This window comes from Fundulus heteroclitus, chromosome 11, assembly GCF_011125445.2.
Source record: "Fundulus heteroclitus isolate FHET01 chromosome 11, MU-UCD_Fhet_4.1, whole genome shotgun sequence".
Lineage (NCBI taxonomy): Eukaryota > Metazoa > Chordata > Actinopteri > Cyprinodontiformes > Fundulidae > Fundulus > Fundulus heteroclitus.
In genome coordinates, this window is record NC_046371.1 from 19,250,633 (window position 1) to 19,272,251 (window position 21,619).

At 41.7% G+C, this 21,619-nt stretch overlaps 1 protein-coding gene across 2 annotated transcripts; it reads left to right on the forward strand.

The window, feature by feature from the left end:
• Positions 1-1,186: 1,186 nt before the first annotated feature.
• scaf4a (SR-related CTD-associated factor 4a) lies at positions 1,187-21,206 on the forward strand. 2 transcript variants are annotated; one of them, XM_036143056.1, is made up of 20 exons: positions 1,187-1,385; positions 6,775-6,858; positions 6,984-7,028; positions 7,121-7,282; positions 7,366-7,498; positions 7,630-7,766; positions 7,846-8,064; positions 9,433-9,518; positions 9,598-9,682; positions 11,346-11,522; positions 12,249-12,322; positions 12,435-12,625; positions 12,793-12,893; positions 14,206-14,319; positions 14,420-14,576; positions 14,854-14,984; positions 16,566-16,719; positions 17,892-18,047; positions 18,148-18,431; positions 18,480-21,206. In XM_036143056.1, exons 1-20 carry the CDS (start codon positions 1,356-1,358, stop codon positions 19,644-19,646), a joined length of 3,687 nt encoding a protein of 1,228 aa, XP_035998949.1. In that variant the 5' UTR covers positions 1,187-1,355; the 3' UTR covers positions 19,647-21,206. The 2 variants fall into 2 exon arrangements, with proteins under 2 accessions (XP_035998949.1, XP_012714138.2); XM_012858684.3 differs by having other exon boundaries at positions 18,148-21,206.
• Positions 21,207-21,619: the final 413 nt, after the last annotated feature.

The following is a 21,619-nucleotide window of genomic DNA, read 5'->3' on the forward strand; positions in this document are numbered from 1 at the left end:
ATAAACTAAACTTGTAATGTAGAAAAGCTGAAGGAGTATGGTGACATAGGCCAGGCACGCTATGTTCTGTAATTTAACATTAATTTACTCCAATCAATTCCCTAACATTTTTACAACTGGTGTGTATTAATCAGTTTAATCCTTTCTATTAATTCTCAAATGTCAAGATACCACATTTTAAACACATATATTCATATTAGAATTATTTCCAGGAATAGCTAGTTTTGCTCTCACTAGAACCTGCTGATAGCAAATGAGAGATGCAAATAGAGGCCAACTGCTTTTCTGTAATCTGTTACATTTGATTTTAGACTGCATGAGAAACATACCAGTGATTTTTAAAAGTACCTTATGGAATGTTATCATGATATTAATGTTGTGTCTTTTCTGCTCCCATTACCAGACCCCAGGCTCTGTTAGATATCTGACCCAATCTAACTACAGTGAAAAATATTATATATATATATATATATATATATATATATATATATATATATATATATATATATATATATATATATATATATATATATATATCCATTGGACAGTGTTGTTTCTCTTTTAAGGCACCCGAACTCTGGAACTTGCTCCCCACTGACCTAAAATTAAAAACGGACATTAGCATTTTCTGGTCTAAATCAATAGCTTAAGTCTTGGCAGACCTGAGCACAAGGGAAAACAGTAATCACTCAAATTCTGTGCATATACAGCACCTTGCAAAATTCTTTATATATCTTGGGCTTTATTTATTTTACATTTTGGATCTTGAAACTGCAAACCTCGTATTCTACTGGGGTGGTATGGGATAAAACAAGACTTCGAGTCTTGTTTTATTTATTTATTTGAAACAAGAGTTTCATAGAAATAAAAATCCGAGAGGTGTATGTTATACAAATCACATCCAACCCCTTTACTCAGAGACGTCTAAAATAAAAACCAGTGTAATCTACCAGATATAATGTATATAAATACCAACACCAGTAAATACCAAAGAAGTGCATGGGTCTGAAGTGGAAGAAAAAGTCTCTCGGTGGTGTCTTTCTTTGCTCTACCCTGAAATAAAAACTAAGCTTAAATAACATTCAAGCTTGGGGACTGTTTTAAAAAAAAAAAGTTATAATTCTGTTTTTTCCCCGGGCACCGCAGTGTACAGGAGCACACTGCCACCTAGCGGACAACCCCTAGAACAACAGCATCGAATCCCATGATGCTTTGCCGTGCCCGCCGACCCAGCGCGAGGCTAACTGGCGTTAGCTACCGGGGAGCGGACATGTTGTACCGTCCTTTCCAGGAATAAACCCAGTTTCGATCGGGATTTCCGGGGTGAAGGGAGAAGCCAGGTGCATCTGGCAACCATGGAGGCCGTGAACGCCTTTAACCAGGAGGTAAGCTGCACGCTGGGGCCCGCCGAGAGTCCCGAAGTCACCGCGGCTGCTGGATGTGTCCACAGTGCTGCTGTGATGCTGGGGGTAGCTAGCCGAGGAGGTCGGGCCAGAGAGGGCCTGCTAGCCGTTGGACTTTTCACGCTGTTGCCGTAACTGGGTCGCTGTTAACGTCGCGCGTCGTCGACTGAAGCATTATTACATTGAATTGTTGGATTCCCCCGTCTGCTGGTGTTAGAAGCGACGCAGTAATGGCAGAAAACACAGTAAACATTGGTACCAGGATCCCCCTCCCGTGATGCTAACCTGTGGGAGTGAGTTGCTCCCAAACACTGCTGCCCGGACCAGAACCACTCGCGTAACACACTGAGCAGCCAACACCGCGACACAAAGGGTCTTGGTGGGTTTAAAGGCGTTTATTTTTAGTCGATTCGGAATGATAAATCCACGAGGCGTTTCTTAAAGGAGCAGACATGGCAGGCTTACTTTGAGGCCTTGCTCGTCATGTTGGAAGCCCATTCAGAGCACGCAGTGTGTCTGCCCGTGAGCCCCCCACGTTAACACGGCGATCGGTGCAGGAGTTCTCGTAGTAAACTGGTTATTGAGAGCCGAGGCGTCCACCAAGCTGTTTTTATGCTGCTTACAGCTCTTAGGGCGGCAGGCCTTCTCACATGAAGCAAGGCTGCTGCTGCAGAAACGCCAGAGCACGCCATGGTTACACGATGCAAACCCAACTTTCTGTTATGCGATGCTGAAAGTGTGGGTTTCACTTTTCACGCATCTCCTTCAAACATGAGTGAGTCTTAATGCTTCCAGACGATGTGTGAAAGTGGTTGCAACACACGGGGTGGGCAGTGTTTTATTGTTGTTGTTGTTGTTGTTTTTTTTTTTACAGTAAAATCATGATTTTTATTTATTTATTTTACAGTTACACATTGTTAGTTACCAAGAGATTCTCATGTAGTGAATTTATCCACTGTGAGATCAATTAAGTTCTATCTAATCTAAGCATATCACCCCCACCGTGGGGGAAAATACCACAATTTTACGACCAGACAGGCATAAAGTATAGTAGTCTCCCCGTTTTCTGCAGTCAGGTTCAGGGTTGCACTCCTCATTGGGTTTTTAACCTCTCTCAGGGTGAACCAGCTTAGCAGAAAGGGTGAGACGGGATAACTTTTACTCTGCGGTTTGTTTTGCGGGCTATGATTAGGCTTCAAGGTATGTCGGAAGTCTTTCAGAGTGGCGTTTTTTTTTTTAAAAAAAACTCAAAATGTTAATTTCTGTAATCCTACTGGTTTAAAGTTCTTTTAGTGGGATGCTACGGAATTTTTTTTTTTTTTTTGCGTAATCTTGTTTTTTTTCTAGCTGCGTGGAACACAGAGTAATGCCGCCCCACCCCTCCCCCACCTGTTGCTACACACTGCTAGGTTAGAAGAAAGCGGCTACATATGTCACCAAAAAAAACCCCAAAAGACTAATTTGGTTGTTCGGGATAAACCTGGATTGTCATGGTGTGGAAACAACAGGGCTTGAAATTGGGTGACGTAACAACCGCAATGCAATGTGGGATACCCGGGGATCGGGAGAACCGTCTACTGTTTGTATACCAAGCCGTCATCCACAACGCCGTCTTTATATTCTTTTCTTTTGCTTTTTAAAAAGTTTGTCACATTCATTGACGCAACGGCTTCTGGAAAAAGAACGGTGGATTGAGATTTATCATTTACCAACATGGAGTCAAAGCCAAGGCACTGTGAGGTGATGCTGTGTTGTTCACGTACCTCTGAAATGACGAGTTTTCTCTCTAAGGTGAACATTTCGGAGATCCTGGATCCACACAAAGCTGCCTTGTCCATGTGCCCTTTACAAAGACTTAACGTTTCTGAATACATCACCAGTATAAAAACTATCTCCATATTTATGAGATGGAAAGTAAGCACAGCTTCAGTAACAGAAGCTCAGAGAAAGGCGGTCCATTGCCTTCCTCTTTAGTATGGCCCATTTTTCACTTTGCATCTCTATCTCACAGCACAGCATCGGACTCGGGAATTTAAACAAAAGCCGTTGCCCCAGAAAATGGCCACTACGTCCCACAATGCATTGCAAAATCACGTGCCCTTTTGAGCCCCATAGGAAGACCATTCATTGCTCTCATTAAGCTGTTTTACATTTTTGAAGAAAACATCAAGATGCTGTGAAACGCTGGTAGTTAAATGTTTTCATGTCCTTGGCTAGCTTTGTTTTCACGATGTCTGCGCCAATCTTAACCTCTCAACAGATGAGCTATGTTAAGACCCCAGTAGCTCAGAAAAGTGGCTCATATTATTATTTTTTTGTAATGAAAGAGATAAAAGGTGTTTTTTAAACCTCAGCATTCACTTGGGTTACCCTGCTTTGTGTTGTTCTGATTTGAAACACTAGGTGTCATTATTGCTTATTGCTCCTTTAATACATTGCTTTTATATTACGTCTTACATTGAAGTTATAGTTATTGAAATAAATCAAAGAAAAGGAGAGTTGCACTATAACTTTGTTGTATCCTGTACAATGACCATAAAGGCTATTCTATTCTAAAATGTGTCTATAACTCCCTTAGTCTTAACTCCAGCTGAAAAGACAGCTAACAGTTAGCGTGATGCTAACTTGCATTGGAGAGCCCATAGGGATGCTAGCGCTATTAACATCTGATTTTTCTCCCAGATTCTTCTGACCTAAAACGACCTAAATGCCTCCCAGAAGTATCTTACGCAAATCAACACTTCATAAAAAACACAACACTCACTGACAAAAACAACAACAAAACAATTTTTTGTGTGTTTTCTTTCTGCGTGCATGTACTCGACATGCTATCAGGGTTTAGATCTTCCAACGGCGGCTCGTCGTTTTAGTCGGGTGAGCCGGCTGCAGGGAGGGTGTTGGTTGTTGGGCGTCTTTGTTACTGCAGCTGGAAGAAGAGTTGGGCAAATCTTAATGGTTCAGTTTGTGTCGATTTTTAGCCCAAAGAAGTATCATAGTATGATTCATTATTGTGTTGTGGCCCAGCTTTGACATCTCCAAAAATGCACAAGGGCCACAGATGCACTTTGGACGAGTAATTTACGCAGGCAAAAATAAATCCATTTCCCAGGTAAAGTCATTTATTTTGTGGTTTATTTCTCTTTTGCAAGCAAGCAAACAGACATTGACAAACATTTTCCTCCCTGCTTCTCTTGCTCTGGTTAAAAAAAAAAACATACGCCCACCCAGATGCATGCTGGTCCTACCACTGACAGCCTATTTACTTAATCCACCCAAATAGGGTGTTTTCAGCTGACGTCACGCTCACGTGACTACTCAGCGCGTCCGCCATATTGGGTGGCAGTCGTTTCGCACCGTTGACCTGCGTTGTATGACGCCTTAGGCAGTATTGGAAGTGAACAATGGGGAAAACGTGTTTAATTGTTGGTTGCACGGCCCGTGGAGGTGGAGATCAACGCTCTTTCTATCGCCTACCAGCCGTAATCGTGAATCTGTGTGAAAAAAAAAAACAGCTGTCTGAACAACGCCGTCACCTATGGCTGACACGGATATCCAGGTCCGATTTGGACTGTGTTAAGCTGGAATACGCCAGAGTCTGCGGTGCTCACTTTGTCACAGGTAATTAACTGTTAAGTATTTAAAACATGTAAGAAGAATATATTAATAATAGGGCTTGGGCGTTATGACGTATTACTTTCCGCGGCTGTCGTGTTGACTGCCTCCGCCGCCTCTACTGCCTATTACTACCGCATACTGTACTCCCTCTCTCAGCCGTGTTTTAATTTGATTAATTTCACCTTAACTTGATTTCAACCATGGTAAACCGTTGCTGTGTTGTGGGCTGTAACAGCGCAACACATGATCGCCATGGGAAAAACATAGAAACAGATTAATTTTCCACCGCTTTCCTGCCTGGAGGCGCAACCACGGAGAACAACTGTTAGCGATAACAAAGAGTCGTCGGCTCGCTTGGATCGCGGCTGTAAGTCGACCGAACATAACTTTCCACAGTATCCCGATGTCAATGAGAGTATGTTCTAAACGTTTGAAACACATAGCAGCAAGTTAAAAGTACATTACATGCGCGAGTGGTTGTTAGCGCTAACGGTTAGCATGTGCTAACCCGGCTGAGCGCAGCTTACCTTTGAACGAGTTATAGAGATAAAGAGATCGTCGGCTCGCTTGGATCGCGGCTGTAAGACCGAACACAACTTTCCACAGTATCCCGATGTCAATGAGAGTGTGTTCTAAACGTTTGAAACACATAGCAGCAAGTTAAAAGTACATTACATGCGTGAGTGGTTGTTAGCGCTAACGGTTAGCAGCTACTAAACTAGTATGGGCCAGAGCCCGTCTGAGCACAGCTTACCTTTGAACGAGTTACTGTGTTCCCACTGTTTGCTGGCTTTATGATCTGCAGCTCCTACCGGCGCCAATACGGTAAATACAACTTAATTTTGCACTGGTCATTGTTCTGCTTAAATAATTAAAGCCGCGAGCGGCGTCGATCGGCCCAGAGCCCGTCCGCCCTGCGGCGGGCAGCCACCGCAGAAGCATGCGACACATTTGCGTCGGATTGTTTACATTTTTACCATCTTATTAAAACTCACCCGTCCACGTTTGATGGCGATTTCCTTGATGTACATAACCAGATGTGAACTGGTTGTGAGCCTCTAGACCCTTGTAAGCTCTCATTTCCTCAAGAGTGTGCAGAGGGTTTTCACCGAACACCAGGTAATGCACTATGTCGCCGTGCTCTACATTTGGCCAATCATCTGGATTACGGCTAAACAAGGCACCGTGGAGGGCATAGGGGTCCATATGGTCGATCACGGAACATTTCCTCAGATATACGTCCTTATCTGGTCGCTCTAGCGTGCTGGCGTACTTATCCATTCGCGATACGATAATACGTGTAAGACAACTAGAGATAAGGAAGTGAACCACCCAATATGGCGGACCGGAAGTTGGCCAGTGACGTCAGTGAAAACCCCCTATTGCTCATAACTAACCAGAAGCAAAGAAAACTAAATAGCCAATACATAATCTCAAAACAGATATCAAACAATAAAGTAAAATAAATAACCTTAACTAGATTATACACAAAAAATAATTGGCTCCTACAGAATGTTTTCACAATCCTACAAATAAGAGATTTTCGGAGACAGATTTCTCTTGTAGGAATGTAAATTACATTTAGTTCCGCCACGTGTGCCTGTAAACCTTTTTACCCGTAAACATCTTGTTAGTTTGATATGACAACATGAAGGTTTGGAAAGCAGATGGAATTAAAATTGTTTATCTTTGCACCAGTTATCGTTGCTCTTTCTCCTGTTTTATGATTTGCTGTCGTCTTTGTCACTTTGTGCAGTTGTTCTCCTTGATGGACTCCAAGCCTCCTATATCTCGAGCTAAGATGATCTCCATCACCAAATCAGCCATAAAAGCTATGAAAGTAAGTTTTTTTCATGCATTGTGGTTTTTGTTATACTTGTTCCCTGTTTAAAGAATTAGGTTAGCATTTTATTTTAGCCTGGTTTAAGCTGAAAACACTCACCCGATCCTCTCTTTCTCTCTCAGCTCTACAAACACGTGGTCCAGATTGTGGAAAAGTTTATCAAAAAGGTAATGCAGACTTTGTTTAAACTATTTAGAGTATTTTTTTTTCCCTCAACGGTCATCCGTTAAGTGTTTTTCTCCATTGATTTCCCCCCCAGTGTAAGCCGGAGTATAAAGTGGCGGGCTTGTATGTGGTGGATTCCATTGTAAGGCAGTCCAGGCACCAGTTCGGACCGGACAAAGACGTGTTTGGGCCGAGGTTCACCAAAAATATCATAGGAACTTTCGAGAACCTTTGTCTCTGCCCCGTGGAGGACCGGGTATGAATGGAAAAATAGTTGAAATAGTGAAAGGCCGGGAACTTGCGGAACGGTCTCTGATTTCTTTTTGTGTTTGCTTGTAGAGCAAGATCGTGCGGGTGTTGAACCTGTGGCAGAAGAACGGCGTGTTTAAGATCGAGGTTATCCAGCCGCTCTTGGACATGGCTGCTGGCTCCGGCAGCGGTGCGGCTTCCATCACACACACAGAAGAGTCAGGTAATGTGTAAATCATCTTAAAATGAGACATTTATACACGTGGCGGATCAATATGTTGGTCAGCTTGATCTGAGTGAGCACGATCGCCTTTTAAAAACATATTTTTCTGTGGAACCCGCCTCGTCGTTCAGGATCCTCACCATCTCCAACCAAAGAGCCCGTCAGCGCAGTCACAGACATCTCCGCCCCGACACCCGCCCCTCCGCTGCAAAACGCCGACGCCTTAGCTGCCGTAGCGCAGCTCTTCCAGTCCTCGCAGGGCCAGCAGGTGTGTTTGCCTCGTTCGTTTGCTTTCGATGTCGCCGCTGTTTAAATATGTTTCTTAAAATCCACTTTGTATTTCTCAGCTTCAGCAGATGCTTCAGAACTTTCAGCAGCAGGTGGCGAAGCCCGAAAGCAACGCCGCCGAGCCTCCTCCGCCGACTGCTCACCCGCCGGTCCAAAGTGTGCCTAGTGGCCTGGCTGCAGTGGCTCTTCAGCCTCCTCTCCCCTCGCCACAGCCTCCTCCTCCAGCCCACCCTGGCCAGCAGGACCAGTCTGCCCAGCAAAAGGCAGCTTTTGACAGGGTGACCGCTTTTTCTTTTTTTTTTTTCATTTGTCGCTTTGAGTTTGTTAACCTGTAACTTCTTGTCAAGTATTTATACTCCTTGAGTGTTTTTAGTTTCTGTTAGCACTACAAACCTAAATCTAAGTCATTTCTGTTACAGACAGACACAAAGTAGTGGAGAATACATGGTTTTTCTTCCTCTTAAGTCTTTAGTACTGTTCCAGAGTCGTATATAGGGTGAATTCACCCTACGTTCTGCTCAGTAGTGCTTTCTGTGGTCTCAGTGTGTGTTCGCTTTTCAATCAACAAGATTTCTTCCAGAGTTGTTGTCCATTGATCCTTCTCTGGGGTTATTTCTCTTCCCCATTTCTTGGTGATGACTTCCTGCCGAGCAAATTTCAGCCACTTCATATCCTAATATTTTCTGCAGCTTCTTGCATCCAATTTCCCAAGATAGTTATTTCTTGACATTTCACATTAAAAGTTCCTCATCCTCACCAACATTTCTGTCGGCAGCGTCACCCAACCGCTCACTTTTCTTTCTCAGTGTATTAAAACAGCGACTAAAACTCCCTGTAAATTGGTGAGTTGGTGGATTAGTGATCCACATTTGGTGTCGCTGTTCAACTGACATATTTCTGTTAAGTTCTTCCTTGTGTTTCATCGTAGCATATTTAGCTGAATGCTTGTTGTTGATATTCAATCACTGACAAAATTCACTGGTTGCCCACATGTGGCTTTTTAAAACGTTTAAAAAATTCAAATCAGAAAAGTGCAATTTTTTTATTTTTTTATTTTTTTATTTTTTCAGGGTCATTTTTTTATGATGACCCTGAATAAAACCCAGAGCAATAAAATGCCTTGGAACTAATTAGTACGTGTCCCTGTGTGTAATTTAATCTCAGTGCGAATACGGGCGACCTGTGAAGACCTCTGATTTTTGCCAGGGCACATGATAAGTAAACAAAGGGCAACAAAACAAGACATCTATTATTCGCATTCTATTATCATCTCTGCTCCGTTTATAGAAGAGTGACGTGAAGAAAATCATTATTTCTAGCTAGCCATAAAAAGTCCCATCACCACTCTGAAACCAGGTGGTGGCAGCGTCATGCTGTGGGGTGTCTTGGGCAGGAACAAATTCATGCCACACTTTTCAGATTTCCCTTTTGGCAACTGTGTTTCCCCTTTCTTGCACATGAGAATAATTTCCTGCTTTATCTTTGTCTGTCAAAGGAAATCCCAAAACCTTTTGTGTGACAAAAAAGTTGAGAGAAAGAAGTTTTCTGACAACCTTTAGAGACTTGTTAGGAAAAGGTCTTGGTGACAGCCAAAAAAAAAAAAAAAATGCAAATATAAATGTACAACTTTATCATCTGTCTTTTAGAAACTGCTGGACCGTTTTGACTACGACGATGAACCAGAAGTCGTAGAAGAAAATAAAAAGGATGAAGCGACCTCACAGCCCCCCTTGTGAGTCCCCAGTCTCATTATGGGTAGTATCGCCTCAACCCGGTGTGGGAGGAATAATGATGCATTTGTCTTCTCACAGTATGCAACAGCCTCCAGCCTTCCCTCAGCACATGGAGCACTTTAATACACAGATGATGAACATCTCACAAGACCTCACGCAACAGGTAGGATGTTTGAAGCTGTGTATCATTGAAAACATCGAACGGTCGTTGCAGTTTCATTAATAATTTGAAGGGTGATTGTCAGTAAATTGAGATGGAAAACTTTTCTATTCTTTGTCGGACACGTTTGATTCACTTAAGAACCTTTGGTGCTGTTTAAATCCCCATCTGACGCGTGGGGATTTAAAGAATTATTTAAGTTGTCAGGAATATTTTTTACATTTAATATACATATATGTGATGTAGTGGTTAAATGTCATCTAAATATGTTTGTGTCAGTGTTGCTAAATGAATGCTCTGAAATTATAATCAATTTGCCAATTGTTCAACAAAAGAAAGGCCCTAATAATGTGTTTTAGGTGTGGTTTATGTCTCTGTTCTCCTGTGTTCAGATGGGTAACGCCACTAAATATGGGAATCTGGCACATGCCTTTAAAAAGATGAAAACAAATTGTAAATAAAAATCCTCGGGGTGGTCCATGGCATGGGCTTAAAAAAAGTTTCAATAAAATAAATTGAATAAATAATATATATATATTAGGGCTGGGCAACGATTAAAATATTTAATCGCGATTAATCGCACTGATTAATCGCGATTAATCGCGATTAATCGCATTGTATTTACAAACTCCAAGAATGAATTCAAAAGTAGTGTAAAGAGCACTTTTATTTTAATGTTCTGCTGCCATATGAACAAAAGTGTTGTAACATTTGTAGCACTTATCAGTAACACATATTTAGTGTAAAGCTCAACTTAAACATGTAAAACAAAAAATAGCAATATAATAAATTAAAGCTTATTGCCACTGACAGGGAATTCTCTTTATGGGGAAAAAATCTACCAAAAACAGGCAATTTCTGAGGTAACAGCAGGGAGCAGCATTACCATTTTATGTTCAATACCAAAGTTTAACTTGGCAGTGGTTCCAACTAACTTGTTTGTGTCATATTCCATGCTGGAAGAACTTTAAACTGAAATGCTTGCTAACTCGATATGCTTGCGTTACTTGCGTTTATTTGACGTTGACACGCGGTTTTTTGTTGTTGCTTTCTCGCGTGTATATAGTGAATGGCAGGGAAAAACAGGCAAAAACACATGGATACTTTGAAACGAGAAGCGACTTCACCGACGGCGTCGATGCAGACCCCCCCCCCCCCCCCCCCCCGCACCGCACCGCACCGCACAAAACTTGTTCCGGCCGCCAACTCACCGCCTCGCCTCGCCTAAGCTCGCTCGCGGTACCTGCGGGAAACACCGCCTTCCGCATGTCAGCTGTGTTTTTTCCGGCCAGCACCTTTCTTCCTCTTTGAATCTGAGGCTGGGCTGACAGCGAGGTTATTGGCGCATTATCGCCACCTACTGTTCTGATTCAAACCCCTACACCGCAGCAACAGACCTTCACAAAATAAAAGCATGTGACCAACATGCGTTAACGCGCGTTAAAGAAAATATCGCCGTTAATAGTCTAATGAGTTAACGCGAAATTAACGCGTTAACTTGCCCAGCCCTAATATATATATATATATATATATATATATATATATATATATATATATATATATATATATATATATAAAAATAGAAATAAAAAAAGTGCAAATGCATCACTCTGATGTGCAGCTACAAGGGTCAGTACTGCGTATTAATGACAGATTTCTTCCTCAGGTTCCTGTGCCTCCTAACGGCCAGCTGCATGCCGCTCTGGTTCTGCCAGGACAAAGCTTCCCCGTAGCCATGCCGACGATGGGTCACTCTCTTCCAGGGCAGCCCCTCCCCGGTCCAGCCGGGCATCCAGGCTTCCCAGGGGTGTACCCTCCTCAAAATGCTGCCAAGCCACAACAGGTAGACCTAATGTCACTGTGGAGTATTAAAAAAATAAACGGTCCTCAGGGAAGAGGAAGTGGTTAAAATAAAAAACGTAAAGCCGAGAAGCTCTCCAGCCATCAGAGGTCATTAACTGTAGTAGGAGCAGAGTTAATGTCTTTCTGTTGTTTAAGAACAGCTGTTGTTCAACGCTTCTTCCCTGATTTAAATAAAATGATTAGGGCTTTTATTTAAGTAAAGTGCTTTACTTATTGTGAACTATGGATATGTTCTTTGAGAATAAATGTACTTTTACATAACTTTATATACCTTCAGTGTTTTTAAACCTCATTACTTAAAATAACAAACTTTAAGTCTCCACTCCAAAAAGCAGACCCACCCGATGGTGTTGGTCTAAGTCCGGCCTGGTAGTGCTTTGGTACGGTGCATTCACTGACTGGGAAAAAAAACAGCTTTTGAGCATCAGGCTGATCCTGGTCAATCCAGATTAAAAAACACATTTCCAGTCAACATCTGATTTTTTTTATTTTTTTTATTTTTTATTTTTTTATTTTTTTTTGGTACCCCTGGCTTAGAAAATGTTCTGCAACCTATTTCTTTATGGAACATATTAATTGGGTAAAAAAAATGAAAGCTAATGCCTTGGCTTTTCATATAAATAAACAAATGTTTAATTGTGAATATAACTCTTATTTGGTTATATTTGCAATGTGTCTGTGTCTGATTGATCCGTGTTTTCACCAGGACTCCACAGTAGAGATTGACCATACATCAATGAGAGACGGCCGGCATGGTCGACGGTCCCATTCAGGCTCCAGGTAAAAAACGAATGCCAAGTTATTCTTGTTAAAAAGTCTTTTTGTTTTTTTGATAATCTGCTTAAAAGTTTTCTTCCTGGCAATAAAGGGTCCTTTGTTTCCCTCTCTGCAGATCTCCAAAGAGGAGAAGGTCTCGGTCCGGTTCTCGCTCACGGCGGTCCAGGCACAGGCGATCTCGCTCCCGCTCCAGAGACCGCCGTCACCGCTCACCACACTCTCGCTCACAGGAGCGCCGGGAGAGGGAGAAAGAAAGAGAGCGGCGGCAGAAAGGCCTTCCACCAGCCAAGAGCGAGACTCTGAGCAGTGAGTCGGCGTTTAGATGCAGGGAGGGGGGGGGTTATTTATCTGCACCGGGTGTCTGCATTTTATAATGAAAATATTAGATTTTTCTGCTCAGTTAAATTGTCTGACTTTGGAAATATTTCCAAACTCCCACCCTGTTCATATATGTTTCCTCTCTTCTTCTTCAGTTTGTAGTACAACACTGTGGGTGGGTCAGCTGGACAAGAGAACCCAGCAGCAGGATGTCGCCTCGTTGCTTGAGGAGTTTGGACAGATCGAATCTATTAATGTAAGCGGGTTCATTTGGATCAACTATATCTCAGCTTGAGACAACAACTGTTGTTTTGTCCTTGCAGTGTTTTAACTTATTGCCTATTTCAATGTTTTAAGTTAATGTCTAGACACTCAAAGGTCCTGCTTTGTGTTTTTTGAAGATCATAGAAGATTTTTTTAATTCATTTAATCAATTAAAAATAATTCTTACATTTAGGGGGGGAAGAAAACTACCGTGTTTTCAGACCATAGGGCACATCGGATTATAAAGTGCACTAAATATTGTGTGTAATATCACTCTGACTCATTTTAACATTGTACCGCATAAAATCGGTCAGTAAGCACAACTTTAATCATAAATATGGCGCACCACCATTTTAGAGAAAATTTAAGGATTTTAAGTGCGCCTTATGGTCAAAAAAAAAAAGGTACGTATCACAAATAAACACAGGTCATTATACTCTAAAATATATGAGTTAAAATTACTCAGTTGGTATTATCAGCAAGTCTATGCTAAACTTTGTAAATAAAATAGTAATTTTACAAATGTAGCGTTTCCTCGTGTGTTTGTTGACTTGTTTGGAGGCATTTTTTGTTTTTTTTAACCAGTGGAGGACATTATGTTATGTTTCATTTACAATCTCATTACATTACAATCTGAATTTCAGCGGATGCCATGTCTCAGTGGCAAAAGACTTCTTGAATTCATGATTGATTGGCTATAATTAAGGTGCTATGTATTCAAACCCAGTTCAACAGTAATATTTGGCCGATTGGATGAACTTCAACTGTCTTTCTGCCCTCACCTGAGATTTTAGTCAGTTAGATGCCAGTGGGGTCCTATTATGCATTAATATTGCACTGCCATGTTTTCATACGATTGCAGAGCCCCAATTTAAACATAAAAAAGTGCTCTATAAATAAAAAAAATTGTTGTCGAATGAATATATTATTGTTATGTGGCGTTTGTATTGTCAGGCAGCAAATCTTGAGGATAATCAAAATTCAATCAAATTCAAAGAGAGGAGGTCAGGGATGGCTATGTAAATCTGTGATGGGACAAGACAGATGATCCAATAAAAGAAACTGCATATGAATTACATCTCTGATGCATCTTGATTATTATTAGTTGGAGAAAATGTCTGCTGCCCCCCCCCCCCCTTTTTTAAGTTCTGAGTTCACCTTTATGCCTTTATGTTTGAGAAACGTTTCATTGTTGGTGTTTAACAAGATCTGCTCAGTCAGTTGGTTTGTCAGACGGGTAGTGCTCTGGTTTAAATGGATATTACACACATAATTGTTTCTTTTTCTATAATTTTTTTTTTCAGATGATTCCTCCACGTGGCTGTGCATACATTGTCATGATCCACAGGCAAGATGCGTTCAGAGCACTGCAGAAGCTCAGCAGAGGACCGTATAAAGTTAACCAGAAAGCAATTAAGGTGGGTCTTTTTTTTTTTTTAAGATATCTCTGTCTGGACATGTTAATAAAGATGAGTTCCAGTAAGAAATCAGAATTTAAACCAAATTATTTCTCACCAGATTGCTTGGGCTTTGAACAAAGGTATAAAGCCTGATTTCAAACAGTACTGGGATGTGGAGCTGGGCGTCACCTACATACCTTGGTCTAAAGTCCGAGAGGACCAGTTAGTGGAGCTGAAAGAGGGAGGAATGCTGGACATGGATACCTTATCACCAGGTAAACTATTGTTTGAAAGGCATTAATGTAGGAGAACCAACATCTAAACACATAGTTTATGAATGAAGTGACACTAAACTCTCCTACAAACATTAAGAAATTTAACAGGGTTTCTCTTATTTGATCTAATGTGACCGATGGGTAGACACACAAACTTGTCTTTCACAAACGTCTGTATACCTATTTTAATAGAGTAAATTAACAGCTAAGCATTTGTTAGATGTGGTTTGCTTTATTATTTAGTGATTTTTCTGTCACTGAATGACTGACTTTACAGACTGGAGTAGTTTGAGGAAGCCCGTGGACCAACCCGAGGAACCCACACACAACGGGCGTTCTGAGCAGCAGCAGCAGCCCGAGGAGACGCAGGTGTTGCCGATGGCCGCCGCCGCCGCTCCTCCTGTACAGGTAAACACAACAAGATATTTGAAGCTTTTAGTTTTTATTTTAGAGATGCTTTATGTTGATTGTAGTCAACGTCAGGGCAAGTAAGTGAGCAATACATCACAGTAAATTACTATTATATATATATATATATATATATATATATATATATATATATATATATATATATATATATATATATATATATATATATATATATATATATATTTATTAGGGCTGGGCAACGATTAAAATTTTTAATCGTGATTAATCGCATAATTTGCCCGATTAATCATGATTAATCGCATTGTATGCGCAAACTCCAAGAATGAATTCAAAAGTAGTAAAGAGCACTTTTATTTTAATGTTCTGCTGCCATATGGACAAAAGTGTTGTAACATTTGTAGCACTTATTTTATACTGGATATTTTCAACCCATCTATTGAATTTAGTGCACTAGTTGATCTTTTCTTCATCAGAGAACAGCAGCACTGCAGCCAAAATATGGCCTTTTTTGACCTGCTGTATATTAGCCAGTCCCTAAGCTTGATGTATCATGATACTGTTGACCTTTTGGGTTTTGTGGTTTTTATTTTATTATTACAATTAAATAATAATAATAATAACAATAATGTTATGTTCAGTGTTTTTTCGCTAATCCACCTCTTATATATTTCAATCCTTGTGTAATTTTGTCTGTGTTGTGTGCACCTGCCTGTTGCTTTAATCCTATAAATGTCCCCGTCGTGGGATAAAAAAAGGATTAGCTAATGTTATCTTATCTTAAATAACACTTTTTAATATATGTACTGGGTTCTTTCAAGGTCTTAATTACATTTTCTGTATGGGCTCCAGTAACATATGATAGATAATATCTACTTTGAAAGTTAACATGAACTGCTGCTGAAGATGACCACTGATCTACCTGGATGTTCCCTGGAGGACTGAAACGCCTCAGTCAGAGACGTCTGTGGGTCTGTCGGGGCAATGAGAGAAGTTTCGTCTCCTCTCTCCGTTTCTGTGGCTCGACGTTTCATGTTTTTTCACGTGCTTAGATAAATTTGTTGTGTTTCCACTGAAATGAACCGGCTTTTTACAAAACATACAGCTTGATTTCATTTACGGAATTAAAATAAAGCCAAACGTGCTACTTCCCCTGTTCATGTTTTTTCGCTGCTGCGGTCTCTCTTAGCTGTTTGTGTGTTAAGTTTGTGTGAGAGCTGAGTGGGCGGGCCAGGCTGAGCCTGCGTGCTGATTGGCTGACGCCGCTGAGCCATGTACGAGAGGGTAGAGGGAGCACCAGAGTGCTGCCGTGACAGCGCGCTGCAGTCAGCGCGCGTGCTGACTGACACTGACTGAAAGCATGTGAGCAACATGCGTTAATGCGCGATAAAATAAATATCGCCGTTAATAGTCTAATGAATTAACGCGAAATTAACGCGTTAACTTGCCCAGCCCTAATATATATATATATATATATATATATATATATATATATATATATATATATATATATATATATATATATATATATATATATATCGCCTTTTTGAGATTACTTAACTTTCACGTGACACGGTCCAACTTCATTTTTTATTTGCTCAGGTCCCTCCATTGCAGCAGCCAATGATTGGCATGGGTCCTCTCCAGCCTCCCATCTTTCCAGGTCACATGGGGATGCCGCCGCCCGGCTTCGCTCCAGGCATGCCCCCTCCTCCCTTCATCAGACCCGGCTTCAACCCGCTACAAATGCCCCCAGGTAGTGACTCGCCACAGCCGACATCTGACCTTAACCCAGTTGCTCTCTTTAAACCAGTGCTTCTCAAATAGTGGGGCGCGCCCCCTAAGGAGGCCGTGAAGGTATTGTAGGTATTTGTCCAGAAAATACAGGCCATCTAAATCATTCTAAATGTGACAACAGCACCCCCTGCTGTCTGGTCTGGACCTGAGGTCAGTAGCAAGATGAATACTATTAATAAACTCCTAAAAAAGTACAAAGGTTAATGTAACTGCCTTTATTAATAATGACTTGATATTATTTTGCCATATGAGTTTCACAGCTAGTTAAAAGTTGACTGCAGGTACGAGTCGGGCTAAAAGCCATTTATATTGTTACTCAATAGTTAAACAGTGGCAATGTTGAAACATTCTAGTTGTTGGAAACCATTGTTATGTTTTAAGTGAACCCATATGTTATACATTTTAAAAGGGATTCTGGGTGTTTTTCATAACGACAGCTTTAATGCATTACAACAATAGGTATCAAATGCTTTGATTTTCTATATTTGTTGTATTTATGTTATGTAGTTCCCCTTTTTTATAATTAAGTAATAATCAAAGTATCTCACAAAACCATGTGTGGGTGTCTAAGATATTTGGACATATATTTATGTTTGGTATAAATTTTAACTATACGGAGAAATTTTAATAAAAGGGAAAAATAGAACTGCAGATTGCACATTTTTGTTTAGAGTGAAAAATATTTCCGGAAATGTAGGTAAGAAACGCTAACGTCCCTTTTTCAATAACTGCCCCCCCAAAGAACTCCAAGCCGCAAGATCATCCACTATCCTTCTAATATATTTTAATAAGTTAGTAATGTTTCTACCTGCTATAAAGTCACTTTTTTTTTTTTTTTAGAGATGACTAAAAACAAGTTTAAACGTCAATGCATAGGCATTTTTAATATAAGGAACTGAATATTTAGGGTGTACTAAATTTTTGATGGTCGTTCATACACTCAAACACAGTTTGCCTTCAGAAAGCATGTGAATGACGAGCTGAGCAGCCTCCCTGGAGGTTTCTATGCCAAATGCAAAGTAATTTTATAGATTGTTTTTTTATCATCTGAATCAATTCAATTCAGTCATATAATCTATTTATAAAACTGACAATGAAGAATTTCAATAATTTTCACTTCTGTATCCCCAGGTTTTCCTCCCTCGGGACCTATGCCCCTTGGTCCCCCGCACCCTGCCCCAGGGGGAGTTGATGAACCTCCTCAAGACCCAGCAGGTGTCGGCGCCAAGAAAAATGATGAGGTCCTTGAGAATCCACACCTATTTAATAACCAAATGGGGCACATGGGTCAGTTTTACCCTCTTTTCATTAGTAAAATAAACAACTGTTTGAGCCACAACTACAAAGAAACTATAACTCTGACAATCTTAACTGTTTTTCCCAACAGGACCTCAAGGAGGTTTTCCGGGTGGGCCTCTAACTAATTCTACAGGCGGCCCCCCAGTTGGTCTTCTTGTAGGACATCCAGGTGGTCCTCTAGTTGGGCATCCAGGTGGCCCCCCAGTCGGGCATCCCGGTGGTCCCCCGGTTGGACATCCCGGTGGTCCTCCGATCGGGCATCCAGGTGGCCCCCAGGTCGGACATCCAGGTGGCCCCCAGGTCGGGCATCCAGGTGGCCCCCAGGTCGGACATCCCGGTGGCCCCCCTGTCGGGCATCCAGGTGGCCCCCAGGTCGGGCATCCAGGTGGCCCCCAGGTCGGACATCCAGGTGGCCCCCAGGTCGGACATCCCGGTGGCCCCCAGGTCGGACATCCCGGTGGCCCCCCTGTCGGACCTCCAAGAGGTCCTCCATCTGGACCTCCAGGTCCTGGTGGACACCCTGGAAACATCCAGCCCCCTTCTGGTGGTCTGCTAGGGTCCCGGCCTGGGATGCCCCTCCATCGCCCCCAGGGTCCACCACCATCTCAAATGCAGCGTTTCCCTCCACCCCATGGGCCAAGACCACCTCACCCCAACATGCCCCCTGGCCCCCCACAGATGATGCCCAGGGGGCCACACCCTCAGATGATGCGCCACGAGCAGCCGCAACCTAAAGGAGGATTTGGGATGGCGCCTCCACATAATATGAGAGGCCCCTTCCCTCGAGCGCACGGCCCACCCCCTCAAGGTCCAGATTCGTTTGTAAGATCAGGTGGTCCTAGGAGCTTCGAAGGGCAGGAGGAGATGGATGATAGGCCCCTCAGGGGAGACAGGCCTGGATTCAGGGATCGAGAACAGGAAAGGGACCGAGACTGGGATCGAGACAGAGATAGAGAGAGAGGCTTTGGCGGAGGAAGGCGTTTTGGCGATGGAGGTAGAGGTGGCGGTAGTGAAAAAATGGATGGGAGGGACAGGCTCGGGGGTTGGCAGGAGGATATGGGGAATCCCCGTGGGGGGGGATGGGAGAGAGACAGAGACCGCGATCGGGACAGAGATAGGCGGGACTGGAGGGAGAGGCGAGGCAGCCTTGATAGAGACAGAGAACGAGGGCGCGCCGACGATGGGGAGAGGGATCGGGGGAGAGTGGAGGGAGGAGAAAGAAGCAGGGGAGAAGGAGGGAGCCGGGACAAAGCCAGACCGGCCGAAGTCAAAGTAGACAAACCGAGGCGGACGGAGCGACGGGAGAGGACATCACGGTGGGACAAGGATGATCGACTGGCCGAGCTGGAAAACATGGACAAGTTCCGGAGCTCTAACAGCACAGAGCCATCCGGTGTCACTCCTCCCGTTACTGTGGAAACCAGGAAAGAGCAAAAGGAGGAACCCACTAAAAAGAAGGAGGAGTCGGAACATTTACCTGCAGAGACGACTCCGGCTGCTGAGACACCACAGCCCTCGAAGTCTAAAGAGCCGGCTCAGAGTGAGCCCACGGAAACAAAAGGAGAAGGAGAAGCCGCGGCATCGTAGACCTTCAGCCTGTGGCCGCTGCGAAGGGGAGAAACTCCGAAAAAAAACGTTTTGTCCACTGTAATAGTCTCAGTTCTAACTAGTTGACTGTTCATCAGATGATCATTAACAGTTCCTGGGCAGTAGTATCTGTTGAAAAATCACATTACAGCTATTCTGGCCTGTCATTTTGGTTTTTATTTTAAACAAAAGGTGAGATGTCTACCTTTTTTTTTTTTTTTTTTTTTTTTGGTCATAGTTTGTATGCAGACATTGGGGCAAATCATTTTCGTGTCCCACATTTATTCATACCTTCATGTCGTCACCTACAAGAAGGGGAGGACCTTTTGAACAACGTAAATTAGATCTGTTATATGGTCCCCTTTAAAACCTGCTACTCTGAAAACCGCCTAAATTGACTTTATTGTAATGGAGGCATCAATGTCTTCCATTTATCGCTCCTTATATTACATCGTTTATGTTTTTACCTCCAAAAGACAGGATCAAATGAACCTTAAAAAATAATTTGCTTAATGGATCTTTTTAAAAGGAAAAAAAAGTGTTTTGATTTCATTTCTTTTACTTTTAAGGCATGTTACCTTGCTGAAAACGTGATTATTCAGAGAAATACACGTTTAATATGGAGTTGCCTTTGACATATTCAGGGAGAATATAGTTTAATATCACATACATTTATCCGTGATTCAACCATGAAAAACAAAGGTTCCATTTGCAAACTAGAACCATGCGCCAAAAGCTGTTCAAAAAAATAAACTAAAAAAATGTATTTGCCTAAAATGATTTGGATACGTTTCAAATACTTTGGGGGTCAAATATTTTAAAAGTTAAGAGCGAGTTACAGTTTCACAGGACATGTTTAATTCCACTCGCCCTCTTAATTCGCTCTAAACGTTTGGTTCAGATCTGCTAAAAAGAGACTTAGGATATGTGGGGAATTTAAAACAAAAAATGTTTTCTACTCTATATTAAAAGACTCACGAAAATGAATTTTCAAATTACTTGCCCTTCATCCTGCCTGTCGGACTGACTTTATTATTATAATGTTCTGTGAATTATGCTTTAAGTGGTGGTTTTCCCATTTGTCCCCTTTCAGCACAATTCTCCGTCATGCTAAAAACCATTTTAGTCACATGAAAAATAAAAAAAACCCTGAACCTAGTAATGTTTTTTTTTTTTTTTTTTTTTTAAATGAAAAATCTTATTACAATTTTTTTTTTGAAGCCCAAAATCAGCAATCGGACAATTTTACACCGAATCGTGTAAAGCAGAAATTATGAAAAATGAAGGCCGCTGCCTAGGACACTGCTGTAAATATGCTTTTATCACTGATGACTTTTAAGGTTTAATGGTAATAGTTGTTAATAATCTGTTATTGGCGTATGTGAAACACATTGACACACAAAAAGAACCGCAGAAATCTGTTTGCTTTAACGTTTTTAGCTCCTATTGGTTTGAACATTGACAGCCGTTTCTATGACTTCAGTGTGAACGACGTGGACAAGAAATCGTCAACATTGTAGCCATAGGAGCTTGTTTTTAATAAACTATTTTTGTACCAAATGTTTTTTTTTTGCTTCTTTTACCCCGTGCCTAACTCTTGATTATATATTTGTTTTTGTTCACCTTTGTCAGGTGAACGCTGAAGTGTAAAAAAAAAAAAAAAAAAAAAAAAAAATCTGTAACCTGCCTGTGTAAGTTTTTGGAACCAAGTGAACAGCTGCTTACATGGTTAAACAGAACCACATGATCCTTCTATTAAAGTGAGGTCACATTAAAAAAAAAAAGACTAATTGGATGTTCAGCTCCACTGGTTTTCTTTCTGATGCTCACAAAAAATTTGGATCACATTTATGCTATTTGTTACACTAATTTAAAATGTTCTCTGGGTTATTTACAATACTGGAGTTGCAAATTTGTCTTTGCATAGTGTAAATATGAGCATCGGAAGGTGTAGCTCGGGATGACACACAATC